This window comes from Falco naumanni, chromosome 1, assembly GCF_017639655.2.
Source record: "Falco naumanni isolate bFalNau1 chromosome 1, bFalNau1.pat, whole genome shotgun sequence".
NCBI lineage: Eukaryota > Metazoa > Chordata > Aves > Falconiformes > Falconidae > Falco > Falco naumanni.
This window is the reverse complement of record NC_054054.1, coordinates 46,878,233-46,893,967: the sequence shown is the minus strand read 5'-3', so window position 1 is coordinate 46,893,967 and position 15,735 is coordinate 46,878,233. Positions and strand designations below refer to the sequence as shown.

The 15,735-nt window shown below is 42.1% G+C and overlaps 2 protein-coding genes across 4 annotated transcripts in view; one reads left to right on the top strand and one right to left on the bottom strand.

Annotated features, from left to right (window-relative positions):
* The window catches only part of NSD2 (nuclear receptor binding SET domain protein 2), a 102,629-nt gene extending 92,800 nt beyond the window's left edge, over nucleotides 1-9,829 (bottom strand). Inside the window, exon 1 of one of the 2 annotated variants that reach the window (XM_040592222.1) lies at nucleotides 9,728-9,829. The gene's annotated coding sequence lies outside the window, so the exon portion shown is untranslated. The remainder of the gene's footprint in view (nucleotides 1-9,727) is intronic. The other variant, XM_040592214.1, reaches the window with a different exon arrangement.
* LETM1 (leucine zipper and EF-hand containing transmembrane protein 1) overlaps nucleotides 9,811-15,735 on the top strand; it is a 31,404-nt gene continuing 25,479 nt past the window's right edge. For both annotated transcript variants that reach the window (XM_040592274.1, XM_040592268.1), the window contains exons 1-2: nucleotides 9,811-10,014; nucleotides 14,152-14,209. In XM_040592274.1, coding sequence (XP_040448208.1) covers nucleotides 9,936-10,014; nucleotides 14,152-14,209 — 137 coding nt within the window. In that variant the 5' untranslated portion in view covers nucleotides 9,811-9,935. The remainder of the gene's footprint in view (nucleotides 10,015-14,151; nucleotides 14,210-15,735) is intronic.

Sequence of the window (15,735 nt, the reverse complement as noted above, 5' to 3'; positions counted from 1 at the left end):
TGAACAAACTACTAAGCAGAATGCAGATGATTTTCCACCCAAATAAATCAACTTTGAGGATAAGAAAACCCAATTGTAAATTTCTTTTGACTGACCCCGGATAGGAAAAGTGAATTACAAACCTCAGGAACCCATTTAAGGTAGGTCTTAGGGGTTTCTTTTTCCCAGATTTCAAAGTCTGCATTGTACTGGGGGTTGCACACGTGCCTCTGTTGAAACACCACCAATCTCTGGATTATTTCATTTAAAATTCATTCTTGGGCAGCTTCTTTATTTTCATTTCCACTTACATCAAAGTCAAATAGAAAACCTTCAAACAGCCCGACTCCTCACAGAGCACAAGGATGGGGGAAGAGCAGACATGATGCTTTAGAGGTATCAAGAAAACACTGAATGTATTTGTGAGAAAGATCAGAGAGGAAAGAAGAAGAAATCAAACTGAAGAAAGAAGATAATGGAAAGCAAGCGCACGGCAAATTTTTAATGCATGCCACTTCATGGCTTTCATGGGTAACTACCCGCTAGAGGGAGACACACTGTAATGTGTTGCCAGGTGGATTATGGCAGAAGTTGGACTTTACAATGAAGTCCAAAGAAGAAGCACTGTGGTAAGAAAACCAGAGAAGATACAAGTTCCCTATCCTGGTAGAGTTTCATGCTGCAAAGTTCTGTTTAAGCTACCAACTGGACTGAAATCCTTTCCCCTTCCGACCTGGGTTTCATTACGCTTTTATTCAAAAAATCCCCACCTCTGCTAACCTCTTTGTTCTTCTGTTGGTGACAGCAACACCTGGAGATGTAAGGATGGCAGAAACAGTGTGGTGTCTGTCTAGGACTAACTGAATTGCCATAGCCCCCCAGCATGGGGTGAGCCATGCACGCCTCAATCAAGTGCCTTGAGACACACCAATGGTGACCCTTCAGTCTACCTCAGACACCTCCCTGGTTCCAACTTAGGACTTGCATCCTATGGTTTTCATTAGCTGCCCATGGGTAATCATTTATGGTTTCTTATTCTCACCTCTATTTATGCAGAATGGATAAGGCTTTTAAAATTCAAAGCAGGCTCAGGCATGTCCTTTCCTCAAGGGAAACCAAGAAGGGAAATAGTAATGGATGCTTATCCTAGGAAAAGCAGCTCTTACCCACCTGTGTCATTCCTGCTTCTGAAAATCAGTAGTTTAGGGACTTTCTAACTTCCAAACCAGACATTGCATCTAGATGAGCGTGTGTCAGAGACTTCACTAAGCCTAGCTCCTTTGAATTTGTCTATTTTATTTTTTAACCTATTTATTTATATTTTGGGACTTTAGAACATCCTGTAGCAATGAGATCATATCAAAACATATTTCCTTCTGTTCTTTTTTAAACCCTGATTCCAGAAAAAATGATTGAATTAATATGGTATTATAAGCAGTGATAATTACCATTTTCTAGTCACTTTCCTCCCACCTTCATTATTTCCCAGACCTCTATCTATTCCCTTCCTGTTGCAGTACAGAATGCAAGCCCCAGTCTGGCTCCTGTTTATAGTAGGATTTTTGATTGATATAAAGGCTTTTCAGAGTCAAGCTATTAGGAATGACAAGTCTTCTCTTAACTCTAACCTTGCCTCTGCTTAAGAACTTTTGGACAAATAAGAACATAATACAAAATCAGAAAAGATGCATAATTATTTCCATACAGGAAGTTTGCAGTTGATAGTTCGGTGTCACAGACAGAAATGACTAGTCTAACGTGCTGTGAACTAAGTCGGAGCCAAAACAATTATCTAATGCCTGTGAACCTTCAGGGTCAACTATACTCTCTGCTACCATGTGTAATGCCAGAAAAGTTCTCCGACAAACACCAGCCATCAAAAACACCTCTTCCTCGCAAACTCCATGTCACTAGTTTCCGAAGTGGCCTGCGCCTATATTCCACTCCCCTTCAAATTCCTTCAGAAATAGTACCGGGGTTCTGGGCACTACTGGTTTGTCAGCCCTGGTTTAAGGATTACCAAAACCAGCATGGCTGCCTTTGTCGGTACCCTGATATGATCCTCAACACAAACCAGGTTAAGGTAAATATTAGTGTATTTGCAAAAAATGCAAATATAAGCAACACCTTTGCATTGCTTATCCAAAGCAATACACAGAAATGAAAAGAAATACGGTACACAGGACATTTGCAGACCTAGAAGAGCAGCTGGCAGTGCTCTGTAAGAAAACTAGGCACAGGTGCTGGGATTGAGCCCAGGGCCCTGATTCCCAGCTGGCACGCTGAAAGAGGCTTCCCACTCAGGGAGAGTTAGATGTCTGTTCCTTGGGAGGAGAGGCCTCGGAAAGGGGAGGAGGTTGCTCCCTTGGCACAACAGGAGAGCACTGCTGGCTGAGCCAAAGGGGAATGGAGTCTTTTTCTTGATATCTGTTGGGTGTATTTCCTCTATCTGTTGTTGGATTAGTGATTAAAAAAAGAAAATTATTGATATAAGTAGTATTGGAATGAGTGTGGGACTTGTCACCCTGACTGATGAGCAGTCTGGATGGCTTACTTTTACCTGTTGCTCAGATTAGCCCCAATGAGTTCCTCTCGCTCTAGCCAGCTGATGAACCGCTACATATTTGGAACCCCCAGCTGAGGCTTTGGTTTGTACACAAAGTTCCTTCTTGCTTTCTGAGGAGAACACCTAGTTTGGGGGGCTTTACTTCCCCTGGACACTGATCAAATCCAATGGTAAAGCTCTTTTATGTCAACTTCTTATTTTCTTATATGCACATATAACTTGCTAGCTACAGTTTCTACACTCATGTAACCAGAATTAAAACATGTAATGGATTACTGAGAAAATAATTAATCACTTTAAGGTACCAGGACGTTTAGGGGTGAATGCCTCTTAAGTCTGTCTCTAGGAGATACTATAATAGTAATAAAGTGAATGGAGGCCTAAGACAGGCAGGAGAGAGATTGCTGATTACATGGGAAAGCTCAGACAAAGCATCTTCTGTTTCTGATGCCTGAAGTTCAGCAGCCTATGAAAAAGGCAGGATACTGGCAAAGCACCGTTGGGATGTACTTGTGCTGATGGCTTTCTATTACTTTGCTATAGCTTCACATCACATTTTACCAGGCTATTTCACCTCAAGATTCTCATATACCTACAAATCAGTCCAAACCAAGTGCTGTCAACAGAGCTGCTGCTTCACTTGCTTTGGAAGCTGTTGTTCTTTCTGTGTCACAAGAACAAAGTTAATAGTGTTAATTTTTAGCCCTTTCCAACACTTTTATGGTATTATCTGGCAAGCACCAGGATTTATTTTTACAAATACACAACTGCACTTGTATCTTTAGCACTCTGTGTCTGCGAATCTCACTGATAGCAAAGGGATATGGCATGCATATGCATGTGTAGGATTGGGGCCCAACAGCATAGGTCCTGCTGAGGTCAAGGCACAGACATCCATACAAACACTGATTGGAAAATTTACAGTATAGAGGATGGTTGTAGAAAGGGAAAGCGCACTGACCATTCCAAAGGAACCAACTCCTTTTTCAAATCTCTTAATCTGCTTTTCATTATCTCTGTGGGGAGGCCTCTTGAGAAAAGCAGCTCTTTGACTTGAATAAAGGAGGGGCTGTGGGCTTGCATGCTGGAATGGGCAGGTCATTGTACAGCAGCATGGAAGATGGGAGTGTTAGTCAGGTCAAGGAGAACAGGATAAAAAAGTGTGAGATCTGTGTTACAGGCTTGGTCTGGATTATGTAAGGTAGAAAGTTTAAAGCTGAAAGGTAAACAAGAGAGAGCAATTCAAAGGTTAGAAAGGCATATTCTGGTAGGGTCATTCAGGAGGATTGTTAGGGAAAAATATGGGCCAGGACTGATAAGATCATCAGCACAACCAGCAAGAAAGAGGTAACAACAGCTGATGCCCAAAAGGGCTAAATTCTGCACAGGAATTTTAAGCATCAGGCTTCAGCTAATCAACCTATCCATCTTCAGTATCTTTTTTATTCTTTTAACAGAAATGCTTAGTTCTGCTTCCCTCCTTGGAGGCAGACAAAGCCTGAATATGCCTGGGGACAACAGAACTACATAGCATTTTGCCTGCTACCAAGTCATACAGCTGATCCACACACTGGCTTTAATCCTCTCTCCTCTAGACCACTGCTTATCACAAGCAGCCTCACCCTTCCCAAATTGCTAAAGAATTTAAATGGCCCTTGGAAATAGCCGTTTCTCTCCCTTTTAGAATAGAAAGGTAAAAATTCTCCGAAAATGGTGTGCTGACCTTCTGCTGTTTCTTTAATGGACTCAAACCGAAAGGTATCTCTGCAGGGACCTCCTATTTTTCCAACACTCCTATAATACTGGCTGACTTCACCAGGAATTTGGAGATATGTGAGGAGTGCAGGACCAGGTCTACACAATCCAGGGTGGGGTGGGGGGAGGGCTTCCCTGGTCACAGTCTGTTCTTGTCTTGCTTCTTGGAGGGTTTATAAAAGCAGAGGTGGCAGTTTTAGGGCTTTTATTGACAGTAACACAACATTTGGTGTTTTCTTAAAGACCTAACTCCGAGAAGCAGATGATGGCATAAAATTGTCAGTTTTCTGTGCTTCTAATTGCAGACAGGAACTTGCAAATCTTACAGACTCACCCCCCCCACCCCCCAAAACAAAAAAAAAAAAACAAAAAAAAAAACAAACCCAAAACAACCCACACCAAAAAAAAACCAACCAGGAGGCAAAGAATAAATACACTTTTGTAAAGCCTGTCATTCATAAAATCAATTTTGACACATTTGGAGGCATAACAGGTTATCTTTAAATACAGGGCTGGTAATTTTGCAGCAAAATCTCAGACCCCCTCATATCAGCTGGAACTAACAGGTGCATTTTTAATGATAGACTTCCTTTTGTCCTTCTTTATCCCCCCTCTGTTTTTCTCAAGGTCTAAATCAGTTTACTCGTTACAGCTACGTTCTTTCCTTTTTGCTACATGTATTGCCTGAACACTGCCTGCCCTCCCTCTTCTGCTTGATCCTGTCTTGGCCAGAACCTTCTAGCTTTTTCCCCATGTCCTCCTCCAGTCCTGTAGACAGCAGCGCCCCAAAACACTGCTTTGTGCACTGATTGTGCATCTTTTCCGCCTGTTTGTTTCACGTAAGCTCCATCTGCTGGTTAACACTAGAATCCGTGTGATTTTCACTACGAACTGCAAATGCTACTTTTTCCTCAATTTGAAAAGATTTTCAAAATTACGTTTGTATTCTCTCAGCTGTGTTCTCCTTGTCTGCCTGCATGTCGAATTTAATTAATGACAATCTAATACATTATTTTGTATTGCTAATTTGGGTCAAGCCTATGCAATCTTGTAAAATACTGCTTTCTGACTAGAATTTGAGCAAGTAATTATCCTTGGATCAGGAATGACTGTTTACAGCACGTTATTACTGTCAAGGAAATCTCTGAGTAGCTTTTCACTGCATTGTTTGAAAAGGCACCCAAGGCAGATTGTTTCTGTGCTGTTGCTAATGTGAAGCCACTGCCGCTTGATTTTGGCACATTACAGACAGCAGTGAACTTGTGACCTGGACGTACATACAGAGCAAGTCTGTAATCCAGTGACCACTTGAACTTTTACCTTTGGGCTCTAACATTTACAGAGCAACAGGCTTTAGTATCTCACAAGTCTCTCGTAAAAAATCTGTGATGGTGAATGGGAGTATTTTTTAAAGAACTAATAATCTGTTGTTTTTCTCCCTTGGGTGGGAACTTAATGCAAGTTGCTACACAGTAATGTCTTTTTTTTTTTTTTTTTCCTTTCTTCAGAGTTACGCTGAACAGTGGTGAATAAAGATGAGGTTAATCCCACATTGTTAAATCTATTCAAGGAGATAACCTGGGGATTGCCATGGAAACAGATTCTACAGACTAAAAGCGTAATCCTACTTTTAAATACTGTATATGGGCCTGTACCACTATGTAGCTTATAGAATCACACTGTACACAAACATGATCTTGCAGAAGAGAAATGGCAGACCTGTCTCCCATCTCATCAAATGCTAATTATGCTCCCACATCCTCCTGCTTACAGCCCAGAGCATCAAGCATTGCACCTCCTTCCCCTCCACCCACCGAATATTATCTCCCCGGTCCCTTGCTGCCTTTGCTGCCAGGTTGGTTTGTCATCTGGGTATAACAGGGAACTGAGGCCGTGCCTGTGTAACAAATGTGGTGGTTCTGGCAGGAGCATCATAGATTTGGTATAGTTACACAGCCACTTCCACGAGCTATAGGGCAACTGACTATGTGTCTGAAATAGGGAGCTGGAATCCTGTTATCCCTCCTCCAAAACAATCAACAGCATCTAGGAACTGCTTCCTGGAAAAGGGGTGACAACTATGGCGAGCATGGAGGGGTGCCCCCTCCAACTGAGCAGGTATTTTTGGCAGGCCACAAAGGAGTGCTGGTCCCCATATGCACCTGCTTACCACCCACGAGAGCTCATTAGATGGTGAAGAGGGAAGGAGTAAAGGACAGTAGCAGATAAGAATGTCATTTAGCTCTTTACTATGGGAAATCTGTTGCACTGTGAAGTGTAGACTTTCTGAAAGAAAATACTGCATATAAAGCTAGTTACCTCAAGGTTTTGCTCCCCAATTTCTAGACAGATCTCTAAGCTTCCTCAATGAGAATTATAGGCTCATCTGCTCCTTTTCCATGTCTATGCACGTAATGCACAGACATAGGCATATTCTGTGCTTTCATAGATCTTATGCATATACCTATTTTAGACAAGTAAAACATTCTTGCTTTTTTTTATCACTGAGCTGTGCTTATGTATCAGTACAATACATGTTTCAATATTCCCACACCCTGTAAAAGGTATCACAATTTCCTGTTATTTGGAGTATGTTTTGTAATTTTTCAGACAACTGTCACCTTGCTTTTGCTTCTATTTAACATTCAGGGGACAAAGTTTTGATGTTCAGTACCAAATAATAATCTTGATTTGTTTAAATATGACGTTTATTTTAATCGTTCTCAGATCCTTATTAAATCCATCTAGAAAGAAAGGTTTGTAGTTCTTCCTTTTTTAGTCTGTTGCCCCCTATTCCAGCTAGAAAACACATTTTTCAACAAGATGGCTGACACCTTTTCCAAACAACATGGTTGCTTTAAGAACCGGGTCTAAAACGGCTGTAGCAGCTTAAGTCTTTTAAAAATAAAACCCTAGTAACTGTGTGTATCGTGGTTTATTCTGGGGAGGGGTGTTGTCTCTGTGAACTCACAGGCTGTTGGTCTGGATGGATGTTTTTGTTTAAAACAAAAAAAGACTTATGTGGAATGCCCATGCATCACCTACCATCACTGGGCCTTTTCATGTGGGAGCAATTTGTACAACTATTTGAAAATTATTACTTCATCTTTTCTTAAGTGTTATTTCACAATGCTTGGTAAATGCACAAAATCAATTTGTATTTTGAAACTGTATCCATTTAGGAAATTTTCAGAATGTATTATCATCCCTTTTCATATACAGTAGAAAACTGTATAACTTCCAGGTATAAACAAATCTGGAACAAAAGACTGTACAAAAACATAACGGATTCAGCTCTGAAAAGGCTCATGCATCTACATTGTCTGCCACCCTGAATACTAATGAATTTAATGAAACTATTGAAAGACTGGTTAGTTGTCTGCATAAATGTATTGAGACCTCTGTAATCATCTGTTTGCTGTCTGAAATCTCTTGTCAATAGTTTAATGACTTCAGAGCATATTATTCTTCTTGTATAGGCTTCATATAATGTTTCTACATAATTAAGCAGCTTTGTTAGAGGAACTGCCATTAGTTGCCCCATTTCATTTGGTTTTGTTATCAGCCAACCAGAAAGAAAAAAGAATAACAAGAGAAGGCTACAAACCCAGTCTAGTGAGAGAAATGTATAGATTGGGATTATGTTTTGTTGTTTTTTTTTTATTGTTTGGTGTTTTTGTTGGCTTTTATTTTTTTCTAAGATTGCCATGTTAACATAAAGCACTGTTGTTAAGTTGCACATTTGAAATAGTTTTAACCATTTAAATGCACTACACATTTAAATACCTGTAAAGACAGCTGGCTAAAAATTTTGCAATACATTTGGGAGCCTAACATTTTAAAAGTAGCTCTAATAATAGGTACATAAATAATAATACAAATATTTTTTTTAATAATCACTAGATTTAAACAACACTAATGTTTCTGTTGCTAACATGGTGAAAAGGTGTGAGAAAAAGCTTTTTTTAAAGATTCAGTAGACTGAATATTCCATCTTCTCATATTCTTTTGAATTAAAAATGCACATAGTATAAATTTAATCTAAATTTTTCATACTTAAGAGAAACTGAGGATTTTCTTTAAATACATAAAAGAACTTTAAAACATGATCAGTTAATTTCCTGCATTTGCCAAGTCTCAGCCATGAAAGGATGACTGCAGACACATCTGCTTTTTCCTGCTATGAGATGGTGTTTCACTCACATTTTGGGTCAAACCTGAAGCTTCTGCTAACCCTTTACATATAAGGTTAAATAACACATATTTTCGTTGGAGCTTGGGTGGGTGTATAGCTGAACAAATGCCTGGCATTATAAATAACCTGTGAAATGTAAGAGGTCTAAACCTACAGTATCCTTGTCACTTTTGAGCCCTGTCCTTGAGGCAGCCATCTTGTTGACAGGGAGTGTCAGCCATCTTGTTGAAAAACAGTTCCAGCAGCTTCTCCCCCATTTTCTTGTGACAAGGCAGGCATTAACACCCAAACACCACATAAACAGTTTTTAAAACTTCCCCATTCTCCGATGAAGTTGTAATTTCTGCAGTTTGATTCTGGTTATTCCCTGCAACTGTCTATACAGTCAAAAAATAAGCAAAATTGATGGTACTATTTAATACTACACTGAGTACTGAAACATTTGATGAAAGACCCTAAAGCTGGTCAGTAGTAGACTGGTATTTGAAGAAGTGCAACCTCTGTAGCAAAACTATTAACCAGCACTAGCAAAGCACATCTGTCAATTGAATAGTTTATGTGCTATTTTGTATCAAGAAATGTCTTAGCTCCACACGGAGGGTATTTTTTTTTATCACACGTCCTGAGATCCACAAGCAATACATGCGCACGCATTGAAACAACTGCTGCTAAGCAGTACCCAACACCAGCAAATCGCCAGATTTTGGCCCCAGGCGTGAGGGAGCGTCGTTGCACTGACGGCCTGGTACTGGTGTCTGTACTTAGGGCTGCGGTTGCGCGCTCGTCGGCCGCGCTGGCCTGAACCGCTCAGGAGGGCTTCGTGCGGTGCCAGCGCCCTCCTCTCAGCGCACACGGCCCGCCCGACCTTCCCGGCACGGCAGGGGAATTAGCGGGCTGTGAGCCGCGGCCCCGCCGCACGCCGTTTCTACCGTCCGCTGGGGTAAACATAGGCGGGGCGGGGGGGTGCGGGGGGCACACGGCCTCCTGCAGCCCCGACCCCGCGCCCACAGCAGATCGCTAGAAATCTGCCCACCCGCCGGCCGCTCCCGTTCACCGGCTGCCGGCGAAGGAAAGCGCTGCGGCGGCCGGCGGGCCCGCAGGACTACATCTCCCAGCATGCACCGCGCCCCGCCCCGAGTCCCTTCCGCGGGCTGCCCGGCTGAGGTCGCGCCACACCGCCTAGGCCTACAGACCCCGGCATGCCGCGCGCCCCGCGCCCGCGCCCGGCTTACCGTGCGCCCCCGAGGACTACACTTCCCGGCGTGCCCAGCTCCACGGGGCGGCGCTATGCAAATGTAGCCGCCGGTCGCGGCTCGGCGCTGCTGGGCGTGTGGGGAGCGCAGCGCGGGGCCCGGGCGGCGGGACATGAGCAGGCCGTCAGCCCGCCGCCGCCGCCGTCGCTAGCCCGCTGCCGCCGCCCAGCCGCGCGCGAGCGCCAAGATGGCGTCCATGCTGCTACAGACGTGTGGCCGGCGCGCCTGCCGCCTGCCCCGAGCGCTGCGCCGCCAGTCCCAGCTGGGTGAGGCTCCCCGCGGGCCGTCAGGCGGCTCCGGCGGCGGGGAGGGAAGCGCAGCCGCCCCACGGCCCGGCCCTGCGGTGGCGGGGCCGCGCTGCCGCCTGGCCCGTGCTGCCGGCGGCGCTGGAGGCCTGGGGAGGAGGGCGGGCGGGCGGAAGCGGCGACGGCGCCTGGGGGCTCCCGGTGTGGGCGGAGAGGTCCTTGCGGGTGGGAAGGGCCGCGGCGGGGCCCCGGCTGAGTCCCTGCCGCTCCGTCCTCCGCGGCCGGCGCCAGCGGGCCGGGGCTGGGGCTGGGCCCGGCGCTTCGCCTGGGCCGCCTCTCCCTGCGGGGGGCTGCTGTCGGCTCGGCGGCCAGGGCGGTTTGAAGGGATGCTTTCCCCTCACGGCAGTTGGGGCGCATGCACCTCTTAAATGCTAGCTGGCCGAGGAAGAGAAAGCCATGTGTTTTAAGGTGCAGAAGTATGTTACTACGTTTCAGTCCTGCAAGAGTTTATTTTCTTAGTCTGTTAGGAAGGAAATGTGAATTTGCCTTCTTCCAAGTGGCTTTGAAAGCTTGGGAAAATAAGGAAGTGCAGTACGTGATACTGTTTCCATTAATGATCATAATAATTTGGCAGCTTTTTGGGCGGCAAGTTTAATGACATGAAACAGCTGATAACATGTGACCTACGTGAGGCCTATGGTTGCTCTTTACGTCCGTGATTGGAATGGCAGGGGTTTAGCGAGGAATGCATGAAAGCTTTACGGGCAGAGGTTTGTCACTGACACAGAGCCCTGACTTGTCACTGAAGTGGTGTCTGAAAACAGGGTATCTGCATGTTCAGATGCAGGCAAACCTGATCAGCCATATGGATGCTTTTTCATTTTGATAAACAAGCTTGTCTTCTTGGTTACCAGTAATCACTGAAGTGTGGTAGCTTCTTCTAGTTGATATTATTTTTAAGCTGCTGTTGTAAAGACATTTATTTAGGTTAAGTTTGGACGTTGACCTTGACAAAAACCTGTGGTATCTTAGCCATCTAGTTTATTTAAGACGGGAAGAAAAGCATCCGTGTACCGTCAAATTAGATGGGAGTTCTTATTCTTCTTGTGATGTAGCATAAGAAGAAATGGTAATGATGGCTATGATTTTCCATGTTATAAATCTTATCCCATGTGAAAATACTTATTTGCTGAAATACTGTGATAGAATAAAGTAATTTGTGTGCAGTGGTGCACTACACTTGTGATACGATCCGTACTTTCATTTTGAGTGTTAATCTATTATTAACACAGTATTTTATGGTGTAATTTTTTTGTATAGTGTTTTGCTTTACTTAGCTCATCTTCTTTGCTTTACGTGTAAGTAATCTAAGATTAAGTTTAAGTGCTTCTAAGAATCCTAAATATTCTTCCTGTACAGATCAGGCTGTTAAGTACTGCAAGCTTACACTTCTGTAGGGACTTACTTCATGTTAGCCTTTCTTTTTTTTTGAAAACCCGAAATGTAGTAATGGTACACAGCTATTCTATATTTAAAACTTTTGGTTTTGCTGTTTCATTAAATTAAAAAAAAAAATCCTCATTACTGCTTTTGCATGAGGAGTATGTTAACATACAGCTTTTCTGGCACTACCACCTTTCTCACTTTCAAACCAAGTAATTCTAATGCAGGTTTCTTAAATGAGCACTGTTGAGTATGGTAAGCTACATTCACCTTGTTCAGACACTTCTGGATGTCTGTATTATCCTAGAAGCAAGGAGGATACTTCTAAAGGAAGTATATAATTTCCAGGCTGGCTTGCTCTTAAGTACATGATTAGAACAGACCCTGCAAAACATAAAGAACTTTTGTTGTCAGAACTTACAAAGCTGAAATTAACAGTTATTCTGCAGAATCATTTGGTGAAATGATGTTTCTGTGTACCTGTTCACACTCTGAATGGCTGTATGACAAAAAGTGTTTGAGTCAGCATGTATTTTTATGGTAACCTTGGAATTTTGTTCTTTGACCCTTTCCTTAGCATTAATGAGTCTGCTTGGAAAAAAAAAAAAAAAAAGAAATAATGTGAAGGTGTCTTGCTGTTAGAGTTTTGTCTAAGAAACTCTAAATCAGTTTTGATCTCCCAGATCATACGTCTTTATTCTAGGGTACCTGTCCGTAGCAATGTCCTCTATCAGGTACACAGGCTTTGTGTGCTTCCTGGCACTCAGGTGGGAGAAGCAGATTACCATGCTGCAACTTTGAGTACTTCTCTGCTTTGCTTAGCTGTTGCTTAAAGTCATGGACATCCTTCTGAGACGGCTAACCTTTTGAGCCAAGAAATTCAGCTACTGATCTTTCTGTAAATACTAGAGAGTATCAGGAGGCCTTCACGGATTCTCAAGGCTTGATTTTTGAGCCAGAAAGAGACAGGTTTTCCCCTGGCTCTACTTGCCATGGCAGTGAATACCTGTTAGAGTTTGATATAACTTGAAATAGGTGAATCCTTTTCCTTTGACTTGATAAAGCCATAGCTTTTGCTGTAATAATATCAAAGGCCGCTTAGCATGAGACATCCCTTGCTTATTGGGCTTTTTCTTTGGTAAGTTAGCATCTTCCTCTTTCCCCCTTTTTGTACGTTCTAATTGCCCTACCTGATTTTGGAGGTATCACTTTAACATTTAGGATATATTTTGTTGGGGAAGGCTTTTGGTGATCAGCATTGGGTGCTGTGTTTTCTCAGATACAAATTGTCTACTTCAGGTTCTGTTATGTATTATATCAGCTATAACTTAGCTTTGATGGTGGGAAAGTTGACCACTAGCCTCTAAAATGACACTGCTATCCTCCTGTCTCTTAGGACTGACTAGAAATAGTAGGTTCTAGATAGGAGAAACAAACCGCAGCATGCCTACTCCATCCAGCCTTCCATTTTTGTTTTGGTTACAGTGAATTCTGAAAAGTTGGCCAAAAAGAATCAAGGCATTTGGAGTGTTGCTCATGTATCTTCCTTTGATCTGTTCAGGAGTCTTTTTGCACTTGGTTTTGGAAAGCTACTGAGCTATTGCAGCTAGATATCAATACAAGATTTTTTGTTCTAATTGCTTTAGGGAGAGCGATCATTTACTAGTGAGCTCAGGGATGATTTTTAGTGATTACAGATTGCATGCAGCCACTAGGTAGCATTTCATGTCACTGATGGTGCTTCCATGGTGTTGGATGGTCAGAAGGCTTTCAAGCATGGCCCTTTACTGAAACATGTGAACTGACTTAGATAGTTTACCATTTGATGGTCTCCTCAGTTTATTTCCAGAATGGATACTGCTTGTCTCTGTACCTAGCGAATGCCCATTTATAGGTGTCAGCCCTTCCTGTGGACTTTATTGGTTATTATTAGGACTGCTTCTGAGTTAGCATTTCAAATAAAATTCATTTTGAGGAACTTTGCATTTGCTGGAAAGCTAACCTTTCATATTCTTTGGATCAGTCTCTTGCTCTTCAAGGCAATTTGTATCCTTTGCAGAGAGATCTGGGGTAGAGCTATTTTTACCAGGTGCTAATCAAAATGGGCAGCAATGTATTGAAATGGCATAGTGTGGTTCCGCCTCTTTGTTGAGGTGTGTTCAAGTTTTGTTTTCTTGCTTAAAAAAAGAAATTAATCCTAGATACTTTGCAAGTGCTCCATTTGGATCATCTTACTACTGTGTTAAGGAGCTGTTCAAAAATTACCTTTGCTTTTAATGAAGTTTTTCTGAAATACAATTGCTTGTATTGAATGCTTATGGAGATGTCAGCCATATTACAGAATTGCTTCCTACCTGTTTTCTCTTTTTTTATCCTGTAGATTGAGATTACAGATTGCAAGAAATAAGAACAAGTTATGTGCTTTAATTTGTGTTGGCATAGGATGAGGTATTTGGGCTTCAGTGCTTCACATGGTTCTTGTCAAAGCAAAACAATTTTCAGTGTTGACTGTGATGCACAATCATCCAAAGTGTGAATGTGCTTACAAACAGTGCACTATAAAGAAGTTGCTGTTACATGGCATCTTTCTTGTGCTTTCATTAGTAGCCATTCCTAAGTAAAGATTGGTCTTTCGCGTATTTGTGTACAATTCACTATATGGATAAATGTAGTCTTGAATTTCCAAATTAATGCTAATTATTGGTATTTTTCTAGGTAACTTGGGAGATCGGGCATGTTTTAGCTGTACATCCCTGAGGTTGGCAAACAAAATGTGAGTAAATACGAACTTTTTTTTTTCTAAACTCAGAACTGTACAAAGCCATCAGTTAGTATACTATTATAGAATGTAGGTTTATATCATCTAGACAAAGTGTGAAAACATTGCTTCAGCTGTGTTACTGACAGATTAAAGGAAGTCTGAGTATTACTCTCTTCACCTGTTTGGCTGTGTGTGGGAGAAAGCAAGTGATGTCTTCCTTTTTTCTCCCACTTCCTCCCTTTTGTTTCACTTATGATGTGAAAGCAATAGAACATCAGTCTTGTTCTTGAGTGATTCCAGGTGACATCAGGGGATATCATGGGCTCCTTGCATACTTTCACTGTGGAGTTCCATAGAGTAAACATTCAGTCACAGCTAGTTTGAAAAATGTAGTTGACAGTTAGGAATGTAGATAATTTTGAGTTGTATTTTTAGTAAACCAAAGTAGTTTACTGTATGTTACAGCCTTGGGTGAGGCTCTACTGGGAGATGGTGTCCTCTTCTGGAAAAGAATTGAGCTGCTGTGTGGCCTTATGGAACTTAAGGAGTTGGGTGTTGGCAGAATCCATTCTCTGTTCATGGCTTGGCTCACAAGATGTACTTGTGGATATGAATTTCCTAGCGCTTCTTCATGGAATGTAAAAAATACATATTCTCTACTTGATTTATAGTCTAACTGCACAGGAAACAGTCACTAGTGTTTAATTTCCTAAATTTTCATTTTAACATGAAGATGTCTCCATGGACATAACCCTGTAATAGGAAACAAAGTAATTCTTTTTTTAGTCATGTTAGTTTTATGTCACTTACTGTATAATCAGTTATGAGAGTTTTTTTAATATATAAAGCATTTTTAAATCTCTGCTTACTTTTTAGTAGATTATTATATGGGGCCTCTCTCTTGGAAAATTGGAAACTTACAGCTTTAAGTTTGTTTTATGAGCATCTGAATATTGGGACAGAAATTCTTGTTATTCTTTTGAGAAGTTTGGGGTTTTTTTTTACGATAAGCTACTGTTATTGTAATGTTGCTGCCTAAAATAAAACAAGCTAGTGCCCATACCCCGCATGACCCAGATCCAAAAGCAAGGGACTCTAATGAAACAAGTACTGAGGACAGTTTGGGATAGAAGCTCTGTGTCTGACATCGTGCTAGTGAAAGTGTGTTGAGAGAGGCACATTGCAGGGGAAAAAATTTTTCACAAGACAACTCAGAACCAATTCTGGTGACAGACCTCCCTTCTCTGCATGCAGTAGAATGTAGGTATTTGTATGTAGGTGGAACTTTGTCTGTAGGCCTGGAGCTCTGTGTTTGGGAAATGACGTGGAGTCAGGATCGATTGATTTATGCAGGTGTTTTAATCTGGTTTTGAATATGTACTTTATTTTCGTAAAGGAACAGTAATTCTCATTAGTTAATGTCTGTGCAAGTCTGTAGTTTTCTAGCTAATCAAGAGTCACGGAGTTGAAGAATGGTTTGGATTGGAAGGGACTTTATAGAGACCACCTAGTTCCAACTCCCTGCCATGGGCAGGGAC